General features: G+C 43.0%; 1 protein-coding gene across 1 annotated transcript; it reads right to left on the bottom strand.

The window, feature by feature from the left end:
- Nucleotides 1-14,339: 14,339 nt before the first annotated feature.
- LOC139539000 (NADH dehydrogenase [ubiquinone] 1 alpha subcomplex subunit 10, mitochondrial-like) lies at nucleotides 14,340-24,246 on the bottom strand. The gene is made up of 10 exons (XM_071341644.1): nucleotides 23,997-24,246; nucleotides 23,447-23,615; nucleotides 22,938-23,153; nucleotides 22,630-22,716; nucleotides 22,275-22,396; nucleotides 19,906-19,973; nucleotides 19,722-19,776; nucleotides 17,686-17,771; nucleotides 17,413-17,521; nucleotides 14,340-14,607 (listed from the first exon to the last, which is right to left on the bottom strand). Exons 1-10 carry the CDS (start codon nucleotides 24,069-24,071, stop codon nucleotides 14,539-14,541), a joined length of 1,056 nt encoding a protein of 351 aa, XP_071197745.1. The 5' UTR covers nucleotides 24,072-24,246; the 3' UTR covers nucleotides 14,340-14,538.
- Nucleotides 24,247-25,483: the final 1,237 nt, after the last annotated feature.

Below are 25,483 nucleotides of genomic sequence, written 5' to 3'. Positions count from 1 at the left end.
TTGAATCACCCTCAGTGAATCTAATAGTTATCTATAAAAATGAAAACCGGGTAATAAAGAGGACAGAACCATAGGACTCTCAGAAAGCGGATAGGATAAAGCCTGCAGACCTTATGAGTCCTGTAATGTCAGACCTCAGGGCCCACGGCCAATTGGCCATGTCTGAGAGTCCCTTTTCAAACACCTCGCCTCATTAACATTCATCACTGGGCTCTAATTGGCGGATGGAACAGTGGTAAAGGAAAGAGGAGGGGAGGATGGAGGGAGGGAGGGAGGTAGGAGCCCAACTCTGGAGCTATTAGCCAAAATTAATTAGTAAGGCCGGTCCTCCAGCTTAGACAGGTCAATAAGGGACCACATGCTGCTTACATGGGCAAAACCCAGCTTCCTGATTTTACAGAGATCATTATCGGGGATCATTACACTGTCCTTCCCACAGGCATATAGGGAGATGGTGTGTGAGATGCTCCCTCATAAGAAGAATAATAACTCAACACATCTGATGCTGGAGAAAAACATGAGATATTCTACATTTTTAGCATAACCTAGCTACCCACTGGGCAAAAACTACTTGAATCAACGTTGTTTCCACATCATTTCAACCAAAAATGTCAATGCGATGATGTTTAATCAACGATTGGATTTGAAAAAGATCATCAACGTAATGGAATTTCGTCTTTTTTTCACCCCCCTTTTAACCTAAATCCATTGACATGGTGACATTTTTTGTTGATTTCACGATGAATTCACATTAGTTGACAACTCAACAAAAATGTAAATCCAAACTAGACTTTGAACTGACGTCTGTGCCCATTTGGGACACCTGCATGTGGAATAATATCACTGCATCGGATGTTTGCCATTTCATATAAACTCAGCAAAAACAGAAACGTCCTCTCTCTGTCAACTGAGTTTCTTTTCAGCAAACTTAACATGTGTAAATATTTGTATGAACATAACAAGATTCAACAACTGAGACATAAACTGAACAAGTTCCACAGACATGTGACTAACAGAAATGGAATAATGTGTCCCTGAACAAAGGGGGGTCAAAATCAAAAGTAACAGTCAGTATCTGGTTTGGCCACCAGCTGCATTAAGTACTGCAGTGCATCTCCTCCTCGTGGACTGCACCAGATTTGCCAGTTCTTGCTGTGAGATGTTACCCCACTCTTCCACCAAGGCACCTGCAAGTTCCCGGACATTTCTGGGGGGAATGGCCCTAGCCCTCACCCTCCGATCCAACAGGTCCCAGATGTGCTTAATGGGATTGAGATCCGGGCTCTTCGCTGGCCATGGCAGAACACTGACATTCCTGTATGGCAGGAAATCACACCCAGAACGAGCAGTATGGCTGGTGGCATTGTCATGCTGGAGGGTCATGTCAGGATGATCCTGCAGGAAGGGTACCACATGAGGGAGGAGGATGTCTTCCCTGTAACGCACAACGCTGAGATTGCCTGCAATGACAACAAGCTCAGTTCGATTATGCTGTGACACACTGCCCCAGACCATGACGGACCCTCCACCTCCAAATCGATCCCGCTCCAGAGTACAGGCCTCGGTATAACGCTCATTCCTTCGACGATAAACACAAATCCGACAATCACCCCTGGTGAGACAAATCCGCGACTCGTCAGTGAAGAGCACTTTTTGCCAGCCCTGTCTAGTCCAGCGACGGTGGGTTTGTGCCCATAGGCGACGTTGTTGCCGGTGATGTCTTTTGAGGACCTGCCTTACAACAGGCCTACAAGCCCTCAGTCCAGCCTCTCTCAGCCTATTGCGGACAGTCTGAGCACTGATAGAGAGATTGTGCATTCCTGGTGTAACTCAGGCAGTTGTTGTTGCCATCCTGTACCTGTCCCGCAGGTGTGATGTTCGGATGTACCGATCCTGTGCAGGTGTTGTTACACGTGGCTTGCCACTGCGAGGACGATCAGTTGTCTGTCCTGTCTCCCTGTAGCGCTGTCTTAGCCGTCTCACAGTACGGACATTGCAATTTATTGCCCTGGCCACATCTGCAGTCCTCATGCCTCCTTGCAGCATGCCTAAGGCACGTTCACACAGATGAGCAGGGACCCTGGGCATCTTTCTTTTGGTGTTTTTCAGAGTCAGTAGAAAGGCCTCTTTAGTGTCCTAAGTTTTCATAATTGTGACCTTAATTGCCCACCATCTGTAAGCTGTTAGTGTCTTAACGACCGTTCCACAGGTGCATGTTCATTAATTGTTTATGGTTCATTGAACAAGCATGGGGAACCGTGTTTAAACCCTTTACAATGAAGATCTGTGAAGTTATTTGGATTTTTATGAATTATCTTTGAAAGACAGGGTACTGAAAAAGGGAAGTTTCTTTTTTTGGCTGAGTTTATATTGCATGTACAGTATACATATTGTGGTATCCCAGGAGGTATACCCCGGGGGATGGTAATAGAGGGGAGGTACGTGAGGCGACGTTGGCTCCTTCTGCTGGGAATACGGGAGCTGGGCACCCCGACAAGGACAGCTCTAAATGGAGGTAATTAGAGGAAAGTGGACCGCGTCCTGCGGCCGCACAGTGAGTACGCCGCTGCTTATCTGGATGACATAATTGTGCACAGTGACAGTTGGGAGTCACATCTTTGTAGGTTACAGGCAGTGGTGGATGCGCTAAGGGATGTAGGTCTGACCGCGAGTGACAGCTGGGCTACGCCGAGGTGGAGTACCTGGGCTATCAGATCGGGAGGGGAAATGTCAAACCCCAAGAAAAAGAAAAAAAAAACCGCTGCCATTAGGGGATGGCCGGTCCCCCGAACCAAGAGGCAGGTGAAGTCATTCCTGGGGTTAGCAGGCTACTACAGTAGATTTGTACCTAACTTTGCCGCAATAGCTTCTCCCCTCACAGACTTAACAAAGGCACGACTACCCCAGACGGTGCGATGGACGGAGGACACAGAGGCGGCATTCCAGACCCTGAAGGATGCGCTATGTTCGGTACTCGTCACCCCGGACTTCTCAAAAAACCTCCTGGTCCAGACAGACGCGTCTGACACAGGGGTAGGGGCTGTTTTGTCCCAAGAGCAGGATGGCGAGGAGCACCCCATCATGTATGTCAGCAGGAAACTCCTCCCGAGGGAGAAAAAATACTCGATTGTCGAGAAGGTGTGCCTCGCCGTGAAGTGGGCACTGGACACCCTCAAGTATTACCTCATCGGGAGGAAGTTCACCCTGATCACTGACCATGCCCCCCTTGTTTGGATGACAAGAGGTAAGGACACGAATGACCGTGTCACCCGCTGGTTCCTGTCCTTACAGCGATTCGCTTTCTCTGTCATCCACAGGTCGGGGGCCCAGCACGGCAATGCGGACGCCCTCTCCAGGAGGGATGCAAACCTAGCCCTGAGCATGCCTCCCTCCCAGTCAGGGCTAAGGGGGGGGGGGGGGGGTATCCCAGGCGGTCTACCCCGGGGGATGGTAATAGAGGGAAGGTACGTGAGGCGACATTGGCTCCCTCTGCTGGGAATACGGGAGCTGGGCACCCCGACACGGACAGCTCTAAGTGGAGGTAATTAGAGGAAAGTGCCAACCAGCCGTGGAGGCCAAATAAAATGAGCACCGCGGGAGAGAACGAGGAGAGACCGACACCAAGCGACAGTAGAGAAGAAGGACCGAGCCAAACCTAAGTGATTTTCTTTGTTATGTTTATTTTCTGTCTTAGTAAAGTTGTTTTTGCAGACTAAAGCCTCCCTGTCTCTGTGTCAATCTCTGCACGCTCAACCCAACACCCCAAGGTTTACCACAATATGTTAATATAAGGAAGTACCATGTACATATTACCTCGACTAATCGGTGCCCCCGCACATTGATTCTGTACTGGTACCCCCTGTATATAGCCGCACTACTGTTATTTTACTGCTGCTGTTTAATTATTTGTTACTTCTTTTTTTTTTTTATTACTTATCTATTTTTTACTTAACACTTTTTTTTCTTAAAACTTCTTAAATCATTGTTGATTAAGGGCTTGTAAGTAAGCATTTCACTGTAAGGTCTGTTGTATTTGGCAAATGTGACAAAAAAATGGATTTGATATGCATGTGTTGCTATGGAGTCAGTTTGAACGCAATGCGAACGCACGACTCAAGAGATGACAGAAGAACCTACACTCATAGGACATGGTTCAATTTGCATGTTTTACCATTTATAAACACCATGCTTTCCTCTACAGCACCTCTGGAATGGGATTATGGGGCATGTTACAGGAGTAGCGGAACATGGCAGATGGAAGCAACATAGACTGGGGGAAAATCATCATTCCTCAGTCACCTAGTACTTGTTATCATGGTGTCTCTCCCCTGGAAGAGAGCAAATGTATCAAAGCAGGGGAGGTGTTCTTCGGCCTTGTAAAACCATTTACACATTAAAGCTGGTGTCAAGCGTGCCAAGGCGGGAAAGCAAAGGTTCTGCATCCAATCGCATAATGATGAGATTGCATAGAGTAGCCCCTCATACATCTACAGACATGCACACGTGCACTGTGCACACATAGGTGCACGTGTTAGCCAGGCCGCCATTTTAAATACGGATTCTGTTCTTAATTGACTCACCTGGATAAATAAATGTTAAATTAAAAAAATTCTAGAAATACACACGCACACAGTTACAAAAACGAACACTCCAAGAACTCACAACAAAAGAATAACAATTGACCTCGATCACTCCATCTGAGCGAGGTGTTGAATATGAGCTGTTTGATAGAGCTGTTGAATAGAGCTGTTGAATAGAGCTGTTGAATATGAGCTGTTGAATATGTGCTGCTGAATAGAGCTGTGAAACAGGGACAGAAAACTGGGAGGAGAGAGGAGGTGAGGTGAGAGAGGGAGGATAGGTTCTGACACTCGGTGACTAAGTGTGAAATGTTGTCCTCTGGGTCTGGGTTTTGGAGAGCCTGGGTTTCATTACATTCCGTGGAAGGTAAACAACAGGAAGCAGAGAGGAGCCAGAGGGGGTTTTCTGTTCCTGCTCATGAAGGATACGCTCCTTTCAGCAGAGCTACCTTTCAGGTGCACTCATTACCAGCTAAGACAAATAGGCCTTTATGCTGCCGCCCCTCGTTTGTTTAAGACAAAGTCATGTAATTAAAATCTAATCAGAGATGAGTCTAGAGTGCCAGACAACACGTGAATATTTAAATGTTTTGCTTCTGAATCTTAATAAAATGGTAATTTATGAAAGCTGCCAGCTTAATTTTGGCAAATTAACTGGATTTCAAGTGAATTATTTTCACCTCACAGTTTCCCCCTCAATGTGTGTTACATATGGAATTCTGAATAAACTATATTTAAAGCTTGTTCCATCAGTTTATACAACAAATCCAGTCCCTTTATTGCAAATGTTCTAAATATCAGTGTATATTCTCTGGAAAATAATGTTTTCTTGGGTGGCAACTTTGAGTTATTGTTATGGCCAGGAGGAAGTTACAAATCATGTTTTGAGGCGATGCAGATTTTACACCCTTGAGCGAGCGCCTTAAAATCTGCATTGGCTCAGAGTATCTCTAGCTCTATAAACAGAGGAGTTAAAAGTGTTAAGTTATGTAAGCATCCCAGGGCAGAGGACTGGGCAGATGCGAACACTGGCAGCCTGCGCTGTCTCATCGCCATTGGCTTAGCTTTTCTCCATTTCCACGGCAATGAGTTGTTGAGTCACATGCATGTATTTCCCGCCAAGTGGCACAGCAACATGTTATTGTGGATAACGTCCTGAGCCATTGCTACATGGCCTGGGGGAATAACCCAACTGTTAGGAAGAGACTGATAACTGATATTGTCTCTCTAGGAAAAGAGATTGCGCATTAGTAGTGTAATGGGAAAAGTCATTTTGAATATCGTCTTTCAACACCGTTTCCACCATGCAAAGCAGGCCTATGTTTACAACAAACATAGAGATGACTGGGGACAACAGTGTACATTACACACTTCACTTTCCTAGTCCAATAACATTAACCAATGAAATCCTTTTCACACTGCAAATAATAGAGTATTGGGGGGAAATGAGAGACAAACGGGTAAATAAACGCGATCTCAAGTGGAAAATGACATGGTGTTGGACATGATTGCATTTCAAAATATGGCCTCAAAGAGTCACCCATACTTCAAAGAGTTCACCACTCACAGGCTGTCAAGACGACTCCTTTGTCAAAACATTCAGGGGCAAACACTCTATTTATCTAGTGAAGTCAAATAAGTTTTTGAAAGCCACTCTCCCTTTTCTAAATGTAGCTTTCAACTGAGATTACAGCGCAGCTGGTGAGGATGGGACTGAATATTTTTCACAGACTGAAGAAATTGCTCTTTCATTGACTGAGATAGTGTATGCATTTCCGCACAAATTTCTACCGGGTGCAATTTGGCAACCTAAATGATTGATATGCTTTTCTGCTAAAGTTGGCAGTAAAACATACACAGGGTGATACCTACACCCAAACAAGGGCACTGCGTTCATCCACCTCTGGCCTGCTCGCCTCCCTACCTCTGAGGAAGTACAGTTCCCGCTCAGCCCAGTCAAAACTGTTCGCTGCTCTGGCACCCCAATGGTGGAACAAACTCCCTCACGACGCCAGGTCAGCGGAGTCAATCACCACCTTCCGGAGACACCTGAAACCCCACCTCTTTAAGGAATACCTAGGATAGGATAAAGTAATCCTTCTAGCCCCCCCCCCCCCTTAAAAGAGTTAGATGCACTATTGTAAAGTGGTTGTTCCACTGGATATCATAAGGTGAATGCACCAATTTGTAAGTCGCTCTGGATAAGAGCGTCTGCTAAATGACTTAAATGTAATGTAATGTAATGTAAATGTGATGAAGCTAAATCATATCAGACTCCTTCCTCATAGAGAGTGGGCGTTAGAGTTAGAAGATGAACAGAGTTAAAAACCGAGAGGCATCGCGAGGCCTGCAGCACCCCTCTACACTGTGATATAGGCACAGTACAACACTGGTGTTAAGATGTAGCTACCCTGTCATTTCTTTACTGTCTGTCGTTGTCTGACATTGAATTGAGAAGAACATGTACTCATATCGCCTTTAGGCTAACGTGTTTGTCATTCACATTTCCACAGCAAGAAAGTCGTTGAACATGAATTAGATTAAATGAAGAAAAAAAACAAGAGATGTTGAGAAAAAGGACAGAGGCACTTTTCAAGTGTCTGGGAAAATCCTATCCCGCAGTAGCCTGGACTCACACTAAATGATTCCGATGCTCTGTCTTCGCTACATACTTTAGTCTGAGACTTCCATCGTTGAAGGCGTTTGTGGTGACGAGGTGTCGTACAAAACAAGTCATCAACGATTGGATTGTATCTAACCAATCAGAGTTTTCAAACCGCCGCTTTATCCGTGCGTTCTGGCAGTGGCGCAACCCATCGGTTTCTGGAGCAATCAGACGCCCCGAATGTGTTCGCATTCACTGAAAAGTCAGGGAGGTACTCAGATCCAGAGTCTTTGTGGAGAAGAAACTAACGTCCGTGGGCGTGGCATGGCATTTGGCCAGAGCAAGGAGTCTGGGTAGCCAGGCAAATCCCGCAGGCTCAGTGGATAGAAGTTGTGGAGACGGTACGCTACCTGCTGCTGTGACAAGGACAGGAAAACAAAATAAGTTAACACTCTTAGAAAAAAGGGTTCCTGAAGGGTTCTTCTTTCCCTCTGTGGAAAGTGTTCTACTTGGAACCAAAAGGGTTCTACCTGGAACCAAGAAGGGTTCTTCAAATGGTTCTACTATTGTGACAGCCATATAACCCTTTTAGGTTCTAGATAGCACCTTTGTTTTCCTACGAGTGTAGGTCTGAAACAAGTAAAGAATCAGGTTGGAGACAAATAGGTTGTTTGGATGTTCTTTTACATTGAACAGATAGGCGTTAAAATGGCCACCTTTCAATCCCATTCCACGCAATTAAAATCAAAATCGAATCAAAACAAAATAAAAATTTCAGTGAATGACTGAGAGAAGCCTTTGGTACAGTACGTGAACATTTCAAGCACGATTAAACATTAAATATGTCAGCATTGCCATACCCCGGGGAAGCATACAATGTGATGAAATTATGTGTGAAACAAGTGAAACACAGGGAACAATAAAATAGAACTGTCTCTACAGTGAGATTTGTAAATAATATTGAATAACTAAGCCTGTTTTGCTTCATGGGCAAAAATGTTTTGCTCATATTTCAAAGAAATAGCTACTAATAATAACTGGCTCTGAATATACAATAAGTCTTCTCAGAAGATGATCTGTGCATGCATGCCAATGTGTGCTACCCAGAAGCGTGGAGTAAATCTTCTCTTCAAGTCTTTATATAGTAGAACCAGCCTGAATGATGAAGTTTCCCTAACGATCAGTGCAGGAGGGGCTGTAAAAGGGGGAGGGAGCATGTCATTTGAAATGTGTAGGTTTCATGATTGACTTGTCATTAAGACCTCCCATGTCCCCCGCCCCCGCGGTGGCAGCTGTCCACCTCATTCACATTTAAGAGGTACTGCTCCTTTGACACCCTGTTACACTGCTCCTCTGACACCCTGCTACACTGCTACACTCCTACCCTGCTACACTGCTCCTCTGACACACTGCTACACTGCTACACTGCTCCTCTGACACCCTGCTACACTGCTACCCTGTTACACTGCTTCTCTGACACCCTGCTACACTGCTACCCCTTTCCTCTGGCACCCTGCTACACTGCTACCCTGCACACTGTTCCTCTGACACCCTGCTACACTGCTACCATGCTACACTGCTACCGTGCTCCTCTGACACCCTGCTACACTGGGTAGCCAGGCAAATCCCCCAGGCTCAGTGGATAGAAGCTGTGGAGACTGTATGCTACCTGCCGCTGTTACACTCTTAGAAAAAAGGGTTCATAAAGGGTTCTTTGGCTGCTACACTGTTCCTCTGACACCCTGCAAACTTGCTACCCTGCTGCACTGTTCCTCTGACACCCTGCAAACTTGCTACCCTGCTACACTGTTCCTCTGACACCCTGCAAACTTGCTACCCTTCTACACTGTTCCTCTGACACCCTGCTACCATGCTACCATGCTACCCTGCTACACTGTTCTTCTGACACCCTGCTACCATGCTACCCTGCTACACTGTTCTCTGACACTCTGCAACCTTGCTACCATGATACACTGTTTCTCTGACACCCTGCTACACTGTTCCTCTGACACCCTGCTACCCTGCTACACTGTTCTCTGACACCCTGCAACCTTGCTACCATGATACACTGTTCCTCTGACACCCTGCTACCGTGCTACCCTGCTACACTGTTCCCCTGACACTCTGCTATCGTGCTACCCTGCTAAACTGTTCCTCTGACACCCTGCTACCATGCTACCCTGCTACACTGTTCCTCTGACACCCTGCTACCTTGCTACCATGATATGCTGTCCATCTGACACCCTGCTACCGTGCTACCCTGCTACACTGTTTATCTGACACCCTGCTACACTGTTCCTCTGATACCCTGCTACCGTGCTATCCTGCTACACTGTTCCTCTGACACCCTGCTACCGTGCTACCATGCTACACTGTTCATTGGACACCCTGCTACCCTGCTACACTGTTCCTCTGACACCCTTCTACCATGCTATCCTGCTACACTGTTCCTCTGACACCCTGCTACAGTGTTCCTCTGACACCCTGCTACCCTGCTGACCTGTTCCTCTGACACCCTACTACACTGCTACCCTGTTCCTTTGACACTCTGATACCCTTCTACCCTGTTCCTCTGACACCCTGCTACACTGTTCTTCTGACACCCTGCTACACTGTTCTTCTGACACCATGCTACCCTGCTGTGTCAGATGCTTTGATCTGCTCATTATGTTCTCCAACCCCTGGTGGCTTGCATCTACCTTGTCCTCTGACTTCGGAATCCCTTCCTAGAAGCGATCGCTCAGTTCCCTTCTCCCTCTCCTAGAGGTGATCGCTCAGTTCCCTTCCCCTTGTCCTAGAGGTGATCACTCGGTTCCCTTCTCCCTCTCCTAGAGGTGATCGCTCAGTTCCCTTCTCCCTCTCCTAGAGGTGATCGCTCAGTTCCCTCCCCCTTGTCCTAGAGGTGATCACTCGGTTCCCTTCTCCCTCTCCTAGAGGTGATCGCTCAGTTCCCTTCTCCCTCTCCTAGAGGTGATCGCTCAGTTCCCTTCTCCCTCTCCTAGAGGTGATCGCTCAGTTCCCTTCCCCTTGTCCTATTGGTGATCGCTCAGTTCCCTTCCACTCCACCAATCAGGCCTTTATGGTAGAGTGGCCAGACGGAAGCCACTCCTCAGTAAAAGCCACATGACAGCCCGCTTGGAGTTTTCCAAAAGGCACCTAAAGGACTCTCAGGCCATGAGAAACAAAATTCTCTGGTCTGATGAAAGTAAGATTGAACTTTTTGGCCTGAATGCCAAGAGTCACGTCTGGAGGAAACCTGGCACCGTCCCTACAGTAAAGCATGGTGGTGGCAGCGTCATGCTGTTGGGATGTTTTTCAAAGGCAGGAACTGGGAGACTAGTTAGGATTGAGGGAAAGATGAATGGAGCAAAGTACAGAGAGATCCTAAGCACACAGCCAAGACAACGCAGGAATGGCTTCGGGACAAGTCTCTGAATGTCCTTGCGTGGCACATCCAGAGCCTGGACTTGAACCCGATCGAACATCTCTGGAGAGACCTGAAAATAGCTGTGCAGCAATGCTCTCCATCCAACCTGACAGAGCTTGAGAGGATCTGCAGAGAAGAATGGGAGAAACTCCCCAAATACAGGTGTGCCAAGCTTGTAGCGTCATACCCAAGAAGACTCGAGGCTGTAATCACTGCCAAAGGTGCTTCAACAAAGTATTGTTTTTGCTTTGTCATTATGGTGGTATTGTGTGTAGATTGATGAGGAAAACAAACAATTTAATCAATTTAAGAAAAAGGCTGTAATGTAACAAAATGTGTAAAAGTCTAGGAGTTTGAATACTTTCCGAATGCACTGTAGACATACTATAGAGTCTGTTGGATCCAAATTGTAAGTGAAGGAATATGGGGTCTCAGGTGAATAAACTTCCTTGAGGTTGACCTAGACTGTCAATGTGACTGTGGTTCATCGTGTTATTTCTAGAGCTGTGTGTGACTGCTGTTTTAAATGAGGTGGAGCACAAATCTGTTTGGAATGTTTGATATCAGCTGTGATGTAGAGCTTGTGCATGCATTACGAGTGACTCATTCTGACTTACACAACTACCAGATTTTAGTCCATTCAGAAGAATCACATTGGTGGATCCCAAGAAAGTAGTATTTATCCTTAAACTACAACACGTGACCAATATTGATTTATCGGCATGATTTTGTTTTTTAAAGAGCGTTGATGGATGATCATGGAAAATATTATTAATTTAAGTGCTCTGGGCAGATGTTAATTAAATCAATGTTGTATTACTTTTCAATTAATTGCATTGTTTATTACATTAATTACCAATTTGTAGTTTCTGATAATATCATATGCCTCTGCTATTATAGCCTGTTTTACTGGCAGCGGGCATATTACTATTTATATTATATTAATATATATATATATATCCTGAATATTCTCTCAAATCAAAGACTAAAGAACCTCCAACAACAACTGCTGGATAAGTCCCTCTGAGGACATTAAAAATGTATATTCTTAAAATGCTGATGTCATAATAGAAGCTTCTTGACATCAACTGCATCCAGGATAAAAGAACAGAGACTAAAAACGACACACCACAGTATGCATATCAAAGACAGAAAATGTACTGTTGCCATGGCACAATAGTGCCCCCTTTTGAAACTGAGCCTCCTCTCCTACAGTGCAACTGCAAACCATCTCTACTGAGGCCACTGCACCTAATCTGGTTTGTGCTTCATAATCCTAAATCTCCCTCGCAGTCAACTGACAAAGAAATTGAAAAGACGAGAAAAACTTGAAAAATGCAGTTCCATGTTTCACAAATCCAAAGAAATTACTGACATAAAAAAAAATTGAAATAGAAACCAGAGAGCATTTTAGCATTGGACCAAGAAACGTTTTCATTGATTCAAACTGTCGATTACACTAATTCAATTGGGAGAAAGTATCATATGAAGTCCAAGACCCAAGATAGCTATAGCTATCTATCAGCAGGATGTGCGTAATTGGAAACTTCCCCTTGTCTCACTTGCCCACAGCCTCCTTTGTGTATCAGTACTGGCAATCAGGAGTTGATGAGAGCTACGAGACGCTAGCTCCTCCAGCTGACAAAATAAAGAGACATTTTCACTGCTTCTCTCGCAGAGCCAGAGCGATTTCTAGAGATTTGGTCAGTGTGTTCAGGCGTAGACAACCGAGCCAGTGGGAACAAAAACTGACTCCAGAGTCCAGACTGGCCGAAGATGGCATCATATGGCAAAACGATCAAACTGAACTATCATGTGAACTGTGCTGCTCAGTTTTCAGGGTTGGACTTAATTAAATATATTTTCAGCTGAATGGTTTATAGCCCCGGATAAACTGTACTGAAGAAGTAGGCCATAACCTTCTAGAAGTTTAACTTATTTTTTATAGTCATGATGCAGCTTACTCTTCGTCCTCCAGTTGCCCTTTTGAATGTGTTTTCCAATTCTTGCACATGGTTGGTGTCTAGCTTTGTAAAATGATCCGTCTGAGCCGCCATAAGAGAGTTCTGTAAAACGGATTTCAACTGTGACCGTGACATCCTATAACAAGTCATGAGACTCATTTTATAATGGCAATTACCCAACTCTTGCTTCTCTCATGGGCTGTGAAAATCACTAGCCTACTGTCGATTGATTTCATTGTGGCCCATGTGAAAATGGACTCAGGGGAGGGAGGCATTTGTTCATTGAAAGGTTTCACCTGCTAGAACCATTTGCACAGGAAAGAGCAGCAGAGCATCACTAACAGATCACAGTGACACTTTTAAGGTGAGGTCGACAAGGGCTCCTTTAATCGTTCTTAATGTCGTGTGTTCAATTAACACTTTGGTAGAGGACAGCGTCGAATTGCCCTAGCCTACGGCTCTGCTCCTCTCTGTCAGAGAGTAACAGCTCCCTGTCGTCTGTCTGCACTGAGCTACAGTGGCGTAGGTGTGTAAATGCTGCTGGGTGTGTGTGTGTGTGAAAGAAAGAGAGATGGGGGGGGGGGGGGGAGTAAATGCTGAAGAGTCAGCTGGTGGTAAATTAAAAGCAATCAGGCTCTTAAAGTCATTCTGTGAAAAGAGAGAGAGGAATTGTTCCTCTGATTTTTTTACCTGAACAACAGAGGGGTATACAATATGTCAGGATCAATTATTTAGCCAGCTAACTTTGATAAACCAGAAATAACAATTGATGTTCTGGTTCAATAATAAATCTCAACTTAGATATGTTTTTGGCTGAGTCAATTTGACCATGTCAAGCCCTCTGGATAAGCCCCTTATCTGATCCACACTGATGGGTTCTGAGTTCTAAACGTGAAAATATGAAGTAACCTTATTCATGTCACTGAGGGAGGGGACTGTAGAACATTTACATTCTGTCAGAATATGTCATCGGTAGACATCAGGGATCCTATTGGGAGAAGTGAGGAATTTGGGGCTGAGGTCAGATAAAGTGAGGAAGAACAGATATCACTAAAGTTCTGCCTAGCAATAAAGATGTCATGTTTAGAGGAAAGGAGGATACTTCACAAAAAATTGGGGTATATATATATATATTTGTGCTGGTGGAACCACATCTTTGTCGTATGCAGCTGTATGACCCAGTGTGTGAATAAACTTGGTTTGAGCTTTACTAATCGTCCGTGAGTTTTTACTCTGTTTAAGAACCTAACAATACCACGGGAGTGAAATGAGCAGCACCTGAACCGTCATCTGAATGAAACACGATCCTTCCCATTCATGAAACGCAAGCACAAGTGTATGTTGTTCTTAAGGCATGTATCATAACTGCCGAGGAAGATTTTATACACGTTATTTATAAATGCATTCTGTCTGATATGCAGCTATAGAACAGCTGGAAGCCAATTGGTTTGTGAACCACTTCAGTACAACAGAAACATTCGGTACAACGTGAAGTCCTGCCAAATTGGCTACCTGCTTCCAGAGCCCCTGTGGTGGGGTTGTAACACCTCAATATGCACTGACTCAGTCACTGAAGCATCTGCTAAAGAAAATACTAAAAAGGACACATAAGTCGCTTAAACTGGGACAGCAACTTGAAAGTTTCCTGAATAAAAGTCAGTAATATGACTTAGGATGAGCTGAAATATCTCCTCTTTCATCCCAATTGCCATCATCTTTCTTGAAAAAGCTAGATGCATATTTTAAACATGAAGGAACATTGCCATTTTGAAAAGTTTTTAATGCGTACAATTTCTCATTGATACATAGACAGAAGAGAACGTTGTTGATTGGATCAAATGGATGAGCCTATATTTAGACTTCTCTGCCCATAGGGAGGAGTGAGCAGGTGCGTGAGGGAGGGAATGAGGAAGGAAACATTCATCTACACCAATCAGCTCCAGAGTAGTTAGGTCAAAGCCTTCACTTCAGCCAGATGTTCTTATCTCCAATATCTGCGTTATATCCTGCAGCATACTTCTTTCCCGGGAGCTTTTGGAGAGAAAAGAAAAATTTGTGAATTTAATTATATGGAGAGAAGTGACAGGGGAAATAGCCTATTAGGCATGCTAACACATCTGGGCTGTATTAACTGGAATAGTTGGCAAAAAATATAGCAAGAAAATGTAAGTGAGAGACAGACAGGTTGGCTAAAATTAAACAACTTTAAAGGGATACTTCAGGATTTTGGCAATGAGGCCCTTTATCCACTTCCCCAGAGTCAGATAAACTTGTGGATACCCTTTTTTTTGTCTCTGTGTTCAGTATGAAGGAAGTTTACATTTACATTTACATTTAAGTCATTTAGCAGACGCTCTTATCCAGAGCGGCTTACAAATTGGTGCATTCACCTTATGATATCCAGTGGAACAACCACTTTACAATAGTGCATCTAACTCTTTTAAGGGGGGGGGGGGGTTAGAAGGATTACTTTATCCTATCCTAGGTATTCCTTAAAGAGGTGGGGTTTCAGGTGTCTCCGGAAGGTGGTGATTGACTCCGCTGCCCTAGCGTCGTAAGTTAGAGGTAGTTTCGCGTTAGCTAACGCTAGTTAGCAATTGCACCAGTACTAGTTAGCAACTTCCTTCAAACCACAGGTAAATACATAAAAATGGTGTCCATGAGATCATCTGACTCTGGGAAAGTAGATAAAGGGCCTCATTGCCAAAATCCCGAAGTATCCCTTTAATACTGAGCATGGAATTAAATCAATTGGGGAATAGTTTACATGTTCTGAAACCCTCTGAAGGAGGGGGAAAGTCATAGCATACACTTTACAAAACAAATCATTAAAACTAAGCCAAAGCAAGGGGTTTCAATAATCAAAAACAGTTGTGGGAATTGCTTGGGTAAGAAGAGACAAGTGAGATTCCACAGGACACTTGGGCAGGTTTAAGAGTTCTAAGATTTAAGGAGCCGGGCCTACTTATTCCCTTCAGCTTTGAAGAACTAGCCACTCAAGACTCATCTATCCCTTGGACATGGGATGATAGTAAAGACTAATGGTAAAGCAAAGTGTTTGTGTCACTGGGGGCGACATTGCAATCCATCACCCCAGAGACTTGGAAAACAGCACGTTAGGAGTTAATGCTAACGTGATAAGTTACTGCATTAGTTACTGCTAACGTGATAAGTTACTGCATTAGTTACTGCTAATGTGATAAGTTACTGCATTAGTTACTGCTAATGTGATAAGTTACTGCATTAGTTACTGCTAATGTGATAAGTTACTGCTAATGTGATAAGTTACTGCTAATGTGATACAGCCAAGCCGCTCTCTGTCACCCGGGCCACGCTACACCATTAGTCTTGCGAGTACGAAAAAAGAAGAAAAAAAAGAGTCTAGTGTTAACAGAGTCCTACACTGCTTATCTTATCCAGTACTGTTATCAGACAGCCAAAGAAGCTAAAAATAAAGACATTTATTTACAGCTTCAAATACAATTGAAGACTGGAAAAGTGGTGTTTGATTGCAAATATCAATATTGGATAGGCATTCAAGTTTTATTTTGTTTACCTTGAGTTCTTGGCATCTGCGGTTCAACTCAAGTTTTTTACCTGCCGAAACCTAAATTAATCCCCAGACAAGCCCCTATCGATTCCTAGTTTTGTCAAACACAGTACATGCTCTATTACAGAATCCTACCCTGCACTTCAACAGAAGTGAACTTTGTCAACATAGAAGTACGGAGGAGAAAATATAGACAACTAAAGCTCGCCATAGTTCATATAACCTCAAGCTTATCCTCCCACTTGCTCTAGTATGATAATGCACACCATGCAAAATGTCAGCCCAAAAGACCCTGTAGCACATTATATACCCCCACTTTACAGCAGCAGCCTGACAACTCATCTCCAGTCAATAAACTTTAAAGGTCAGAACAGAATGTTTTCCTGCAACAATGATACCAATGACTTAGAGAATATTCCACATCTGGCATCTCTTTATCATTCTATATTTTTCAGTTTATGATGGAGGAAAAAACATTGTGGACAGAGACAACCCAGAAGAGAGGGAGAAGGAAAATACTACACAAAACAAACTCAAATAAAAAGGATGAAAAGGAGTAGTGTTTAGGTCCAACCTCATTATCCAGCACAGTTAAGGCCCAACCTCATTATCCAGCACGGTTAAGGCCCAACCTCCTTATCCAGCACGGTTAAGGCCCAACCTCATTATCCAGCACAGTTAAGGCCCAACCTCCTTATCCAGCACGGTTAAGGCCCAACCTCCTTATCCAGCACGGTTAAGGTCCAACCTCATTATCCAGCACGGTTAAGGCCCAACCTCCTTATCCAGCACGGTTTAGGACCAACCTCATTATCCAGCACAGTTAAGGCCCAACCTCATTATCCAGCACAGTTAAGGCCCAACCTCATTATCCAGCACAGTTAAGGCCCAACCTCATTATCCAGCACAGTTAAGGCCCAACCTCATTATCCAGCACGGTTAAGGTCCAACCTCATTATTCTCCACTTCTTTCATAGTGTAGATATATCAGGTGATCTCGCACCACACCGTCATAAGAGGGGCAGCAGGTAGCCTAGTGGTTAGAGCGTTGGGCCAGTAACCGAAAGGTTGATGGATTGAATCCTCGAGCTGACAAGGTAAACTTCTGTCGTTCTGCCCCTGAACAAGGCAGTTAACCCACTGTTCCCCGGTAGGCCATCATTATAAATAAGAATTTGTTCTTAACTGACTTGCCAAGTTAAATAAAGGTTAAAAAAAAGAGAAGTAGTCTGGTTATATCAGGTCATCGTATATCATAAGATAAGTAGAGTGCTTTTCTCCCTTACCGATTTGAAAGCGTAGTAGCCTGCGTCATACTCGTGAGCTCCGATGGTGACCTCAGGGAGGAAGTTGGGTACAAGGGTCAGGTCTGCCACCCTCATCTTGTTTTCCACCCTGGGGAGAGAGAGGCAGGAAAACAGCAGGCTGATGAGAAGGCCTATAGAGCTCCAAAATATACTATATAGGCCTACCCATGTACTAAACGTGACAGGAATGTAACGACAACACTTAGTTTCAGGGCTACACATCTAGGGAACAAATTAAGTGGTTATACTTACAGCATTCTCATGTAGTGTAATGTGACATCATCCTGTTCTACCCAAGGTCCTTTCTCGAACTTCAAGTCCTCAATGTCTTCTGCAATCTGTAGATAAGAAAAACACAAAAAATGTAAGTCTATTTTGACAATAGGATTTTGTGAGGGATTGGGTAGGCCTATAAAATAACATCAACAGTATGTTTGTGTTCTCATGTCTCTAATAGGGATGTAGCGATTCATATCGGTCCCATTTCAAATGTTTAAGATATGAGTGCATCAGACTGTGTAAACACAAACCGATCCAAATATAGCATGCATTGTTCAGAAAAATCTATTCAAATGTTATGTATCGCAAAAAATATATATTTCTAAATGCTCAAATTACCGTCTCTCTACCTTCAGAAAATTCCTCATATTTTGTGACAACTGTGTCCTCTCCTTCAGTGTTAAACTAAGCATGTAATTATGTTGGCAGCCATTGATCTACAAGTCATTTTCCATCCCGAACAACCCCAGGCAATATTTGTAGTATAGTCAATCTGCACGCTGTGCGCAGCTTCGTGTGCACTGACCAACGAGAGGTAGGCCTATTCCTGATCTGGCACATCTGCAGGTCACCTTCAGCATTCAAATGTAGGCAAAATGGCTTGCGCAATATTAGGCTGTGTTTTTGGGAGTGACAACCAATGTAATAAGGCTGGGAATTGCCAGGGACCTCAACGAAAATATATTATCGCCATACTTCGGTGCCGATGCAGTATTGTGGTGAAGTTGTGGAACAGCTTTGTAAGGAAGGACGTCACTGAATCATGAACTAATTGCTTGCATCTATGTGCCTGTCCTGCAAGATGGTGATTTCAGAGCAAAAGCAGTGGAGGACAAAAAGCAAAACATTGTCGCCCCCCTAACTGATAGTGTTAGATGCCCAGGTTCCCTTATGGCTCAGCTCAGGTGACTACACACACCACACACAGATCCAGCTCAGAGAAGCCCCAGCTCATGAGCTCAATCAGAAGCAGATTTTAACTTAGAATGGAAAAATTAATGTGTTTATGCAACAAATGTTAGTGCATCGAATCACATCGATTAATTCCTCTAAAATCAAACCAAATCGTTTCAAACTAAAACGTATCGTTCCTGTATTGTATCAGAGTCCATGTATCTATTACTGAACAAAAATATAAAACGCGATATGGAGTGTTGGTTCCAAGTTTTATGAGCTGAAATAAGAGATCCCAGAAATGTTCCATACACACAAAAAGCTTATTTCTCTCAAATGTTGTGCACAAATTTGTTTACATCCCCGTTAGTGAGCATTTAGCCTTTGCCAAGATAATCCATCCACCTGACAGGTGTGGCATATCAAGAAGCTGATTAAACAGCATGATCATTACATTTGTGCGGGGAACAATAAAAGGCCACTAAAATGTGCAGTTTTGTCACATAACACAATGCCACAGATGTCTCAAGTTTTGAGGGAGTTTACAATTGGCATGCTGACTGCAGGAATGTCCACCAGAGCTGTTGCCAGAGAATTGAATGTTCATATCTCTACCATAAGCTGGCTCCAATGTCGTTTTAAAGAACATGGCAGTACATCCAACCGCCCTCAACCGTAGACCACGTGTAACCACACCAGCCCAGGACCTCCACATCCAGCTTCTTCACCCTCGGGATTGTCTGAGACCAGCCACCCCGACAGCTGATGAAAGTGAGGAGTATCTCGGTCTGTAATAAAGCCCTTTTGTGGGGAAAAACTCATTCTGATTGGTGGGGCCTGGCTCCACAGTGGGTGGGCATGGCTCCCAAGTGGGTGGGACTATGCCTTTTCAGGTCCACCCATGGCTGCGTCCCTGCCCAGTAATTTGAAATCCATAGATTAGGGCCTAATGAATTTATTTAAATTGCCTGATTTCCTTATATGAACTGTAACTCGGTAAAATCGTTGAAATTGTGGCATTCATATATTTTTTTCAGTATAGATACACATCAGGTCATCTTGACAAGGGAAAGATGGAGATCCCTAGCCTCTAGTCACACATTGTATTTTCTTACCCTCTCGATGTCTTGTGCCTGCGTTGCATCATAAGCAAGCAATTCTGCATTCTCACTGAAATACAGAAAAACTAATCTCAAAAAAAGGTTAAATGTTAAACAACATGATGAGCCATCCATGGGGTCATCGCAGAGGTATCGAGCATAGTATTCCCTTCAATAGACAGCTTTGTAGTCCACCAACCTTATTTTGGGAAGGTAGGTCTTCTTGTATGCGTCCTCAATGCTCTTCAGATAGGGTAGGGGCACATCCTGAGGGTAAGACAGGATAGACGAATAAAAGACAGGAACAACACACATTAGTAAATAGGCTATTTGAAAAGTTAAATAACTACACCACATTCAACACAATTCACTGGCTTAGTGTAAGTGCCTTAAATGGATTGAAGTTAACAAGTGGAACACCCAAAGTGGTCAACAAGCAGAAGATCGGTTTGGAACGGCTGTTGAAACACATTCTCACCTTCAATGATCTGATTTGTAAAGCAGAAAGGTAATGAGGCCTAACTTGAGAATACTCTTGGCACACACTATCAAATGGTTCAGTGGGAACGGATACAGATCTATGCCAAGGACCACGCTTGTATTCTTATCCAGGCTTCAGTTTGATTTCATTCCTGTATTGACCACTATTAAGCTTAAACCCTAGAGGAGTTTAACAGATGGTTTTGTGCCAAAATCCTACCCGTCCACTAACAATCTAAAACACAGTGCAGCTTTTGGGCATATAGCCTGAACAAGACATTAGGTTATTTAACATGCACCCTAAACATTGAATAGCACAAGTTCATACACAGCATACATTTGCTTTTCTAACAGCTTTAAAACTGATGCCTGAACTAGGGATCGACCAATTAAATCGGCATGGTCGATTAATTAGGGCCGATTTCAAGTTTTCATAACAATCGGTAATATGCCTTTTTGGACGCAGATTACATTGCAATCCATGAGGAAACTGCGTGGCAGGCTGACCACCTGTTAAGCGAGAGCAGCGTCAAAAAGGACCTTGTGGCTGCAAGGTGCCAAGGTAAGTTGCTAGCTAGCATTAAACTTATCTTCACATAATCACTAGTTAACCTAGTAATATCATCAACCATGTGTAGTTAACTAGCTTGTCCTGTGTTGCATATAATCAATGCGGTGCCTGTTAATTTATCATCGAATCACAGCCTACTTCAACTTCACCAAACGGGTGATGATTTAACAAAAGCACATTCGTTGAACAAATGTACCTAACCATAAACAGCAATGCCTTTCTTAAAATCAATACACAGAAGTATATATTTTTTAACCTGCATATTTAGTTAAAATAAATGCATGTTAGCATGCAATATTAACTAGGGAAATTGTGTCACTTCTCTTGCGTTCAGTGCAAGCAGAGTCAGGGTATAAGCACAGCACTGTTTATGACTTCAAGCCTATAAACTAAGTGAATATAAGAACATCCAATAGTCGAAGGTAAATGAAATACAAATGTTATAGATAGAAATAGTCGACATGTCATAATTCCTATAATAACTACAAAGTAAAACTGGGAATATTGAAAAACTGGGAATATTGAACCACCAGCTTTCATATGTTCTCATGTTCTGAGCAAGGAACTTAAACGTTGGCTTTTTACATGGCACATATTGCACTTTTACTTTCTTCTCCAACACTGTGTTTTTGCATTTTTTAAACCAAATTGAACATGTTTCATTATTTATTTAAGACTAAATAGATTGTATGTATTATATTAAGTTAAAATAAAAGGGTTCATTGTTCATTCAGTATTGTTGCAATTGTCATTATTACAAATATATATAAAAATCGGTATTGAAAAATCATAATCGGTCTACCTATAGCCTGAACATATGATGTTGTTGGGGCTTTAAACTAAAAGCATTTTAAACTTGTCTCAAAGTCTCTACAGTGGTTGTGATCTATTTCACAAACAGAAAAAAACGATGCTCAGTCTGTCGCAAATGGAGAATAATGTTCTTAATTTGAATTTGTAACTTGCCAAATGCCTCTGGTAATCAGTCACAATTACAGAAATGAGTTGTGGCTTTCCAGCCTGCGCTGCCTATTTAGTACCTCTCACACTTGGCAGGCATGCGGTCGGGCCTCACAAAGCCTGGTAGTTATTAGCATTGAGGCCCCAGCAATAATCCCCTCTTTAAAGATAATCACGGAGGGTTGGAGGAATCCGGTGCAAATCAAGTTACATATGGAGTCTTAGAGTAGTGTTAACGACAAGTCATCCGTGCTTAAAACCTAGGCGATTTTCAACTGCCGTGATTTGACTCATACTTTAGATCAGTTTTCCAAAGTTGTGGGTCTCTGATTGGATTGTAGTGTAAATCAATATATGAAAAACTTGTAGCAGTGCCAGGCATTCACACAATTTACAATACTTTTTGGACAGGTCTCAAAATCTGTTAAATAAACCCGTTCAGTCACATTCAAACCGTCTGTCAAATTCCACAGGTTCTACATAACGGATGGTCTTTCACACAGACAGACGATATGTCAAGAAGAGGATAGTATGGCTGATATGTTTTTTCTCACTACCTTGCCTGATGCCTTCAGCTTCTTCTGCACTTCTTCTGCTGGCATGTCCACATAGATGACCAAGTGGGGGGGAAGGAACTCACAGATGCTGATACCTTTGATTTCATTGTAGTGGTCAACACCTGCATTACAGAACATACAAGATTCATCAACCTCAGCAATGTAAAATGCCCCCATGTTATTTATGGTGACATACAGCAAAAAGCTTCTTCACCCCGTTTATTTATTGAAAACACTAATGACCTTTCAATATCATGGCGTTGTCAAGTTGGTGTTAAACCAGATCTGATTCATAACCATACAAAAAGACTATTCAGATCTGTTCCACCCTTGTTATAGGGATTTCAGTACTTACACTGCTTTCTGATGTAACCCTGTTTGAACATGGCCTCCACAAACACCATGTCACTGTAGGGGGAGCGCTCTAAGACCACACCTTGGCCTGGAGCGAGAGAAAGTTTATGACAAGAACATGAATAGAATAATGTTAGTTTAAGATCTAAATGCAAACAGACATTTAGAATAGCACTAGGCATTCATTTAACTACAGAAACACGTAAGGTCAAGAGCTAAATGTCTGTTGTTTTTCCCCAATAGCCTAACACAATCTTGCTGTAATTTTTGTGTGATATGTGAGCGCATTCCTTAGCCAACCAGCCATACCTGTGGTGAGCAGATGCTCCATGGCGTCTGACCACTGCAGGAGCCTCATGAGGTACATCCATGCCTGCAGCCGGTAGGAGTTCCCGTCAGCAGCCTTAGGGTCTCCGTAGAACTTCTCCAGGCTGCAGTTACCATTAAAGGCGGTTGGCAGAGGTGCCTTCTCCGCTGTCATCTTGTCCAAGTAGTGCGTGTCAGGCTCAGGCATGTACAGCATCCCTACAGACATCAGGCAACATGTTAATGTTGTCAATCTACAAAGGGGGCGGGGGGGGGGGGGTCATTGTGCCCTTCTGTTTTGTCCCAGAAGGTATGAAAGGGATTAAAAAAAGAAAAATGTTAGTACTACCAAAGAATACCATAACTATGTCACATTGATATGCACTTTAAATGAGTCAAAAAAAAAAATGCTAATGATTGGCTTTATCAACTTCTAACCTCCCAACTTATAAAGCCTAATAAACAAGTAGTTTAGACATCAATAACTGCATTGACAACAGCCTGATCATTACCCATCTTTTCAGCCAGACTCTGGGCCAGCGCCCCCTTTCCGGAGGCCAGGTTGCCATCAATGGAGATTATCTTGCTGTTCTCCTTGAACCTTGGAGTTGTCCTCTCGCCCAGTGCATATGTCCACCAACCGTACCGCAGGTTTCTTACTGAGCTTGTCTGAATACCAGCCTAAAATACAGAATATATGTTTATCAATGAACAATAGTTCACAAATCAAATATTGAATTGTACTCAGTGTCAATAGAATGAGCATGTGAATGTCATGCTTCTGTCCTGACTAAAATCCGCCGGTAATGGCTGGTCCACCAGGCAACCTTCTGAGTTCATCTAGCAAACGTTACCTAATTCATTTAGCTAACTAGCTAGACATCTTGTTTGGGTTAAATTAAGCTATCTGTTAATTATTTACAATACATTATTGCAGAATATTTCAACCACCCATCTGTTAGCATTAGGATTGTTGTTCTGGTGTCCTTGTACCAACGCTTGTGAACTTGATGCCCTTCGTTGCGCGAGAGAGCATTTTGGCAATTCGTTTTACAACCTTACCGTTCGAATAGTTGTCCCTATTTTGAACACGGCTGTCCCCGAGGGGAGGACCAACCGGAGCACCCGTACCGCCATGGTTATTTACCACCAGAACCACAAATCGTCTCCAAAATCGCTCTATTTGATAGTCCTTCGAGGCGCGACAATAACACTTCGGGAGAGGGGTTCTTGCCCGTAGTCGCTTAATATTGACGTTATCAATGGTGGGGGGGGGGGTTGCCCGTAGTCGCTTAATATTGACGTTATCAATAGTGGGGGGTCTTGCCATAGTCGCTTAATATTGACGTCATCAATAGCATGCAATTGAATTGCCTGAAAGAAAAAGAGGAATTTCAAATGTTACATATGATCTAGCTACTGTCTCGTTTAGAAGAGTTACAGGGTGTGTTAACTGGTGGTATCCCGTCCTCCCCGGCCGTTGGCATGGTGCAGGAGCAGATAGGATCAAAGTAGTGGAATGGTGTAGTCTGTAGTGGGTTTTTAATGAACGTTGGTGGCAGCTGCTGAGAAGTAATATTTTACCGCAGAAGAGTTATAAGATGTTTTTGAGATTATTTTTATTTTGATGAAATAGTGTTATATAGGTGTAGGGTTGGTTGGTGGTGCAATTTCTTATTTTTTCCCCCTTCCTTTTTATTTTTGTATCACAAATGTAACGTGATCGAACACACACTACCAGTAGGTGGCGTCATGCACAAACAAAACGTGCGAACACCATGATACCAAAGAAGAAGAAGCTACTGTCTCTTTCCTAACTTCAACTATGCACACACCAAGGTTATGCCGTTGGTCAGCGGTGGAAAAAGTAGCCATTGTAATACTTGAGTAAAAGTAAAGATACCTTAATAGAAAATGGCTCAAGTAAAAGTGAAAGTCACCTAGTAAAATACTACTTGAGTAAAAGTCTAAAAGTATTTGATTTTAAATATACTTAATTATAAAAAGTAAATGTAATTGTTAAAATATACTTAAGTATCAAGTGTAAAAGTACGGATCATTTAAAATTCTTTATATTATATATCTTTTTTAATTACGGAAAGCCAGGGGCACACCAATGCTCAGACATAATTTACAAATGAAGCATTTGTGTTTTGTGAGTCCACCAGATCAGAGGCAGTAAGGATGACCAGGGATGTTCACTTGATAAGTGTGTGAATTGGAACATTTTCTGTCTTGCTAAGTATTCAAAATGTAACGAGTAATTTTGGGTGTCAGGGAAAATGTATAGAGTAAAAAGTACATTATTTTCTTAAGGAATGTAGTGAAGTAAAAGGAAAAGTTGTCCAAAATATAAATAGTGAAGTACAGATACCCCCCAAAACTACTTAAGTAGTACTTTAAAATGTTTTTACTTAAGTACTTTACACCACTGCTGTTGGTCTATAAGTACAACAGTACTTCAAACGAACAGCATTTACATTTCAGCAGATGTGATCAAGATACACCATCCATAGACGCTAACTACTTTAGCGCCTATTGACAATATT

Source organism: Salvelinus alpinus, chromosome 14 (assembly GCF_045679555.1).
Source record: "Salvelinus alpinus chromosome 14, SLU_Salpinus.1, whole genome shotgun sequence".
Lineage (NCBI taxonomy): Eukaryota > Metazoa > Chordata > Actinopteri > Salmoniformes > Salmonidae > Salvelinus > Salvelinus alpinus.
The sequence above is the reverse complement of the archived record's forward strand: the minus strand, read 5'-3'. Positions and strand labels throughout refer to the sequence as shown.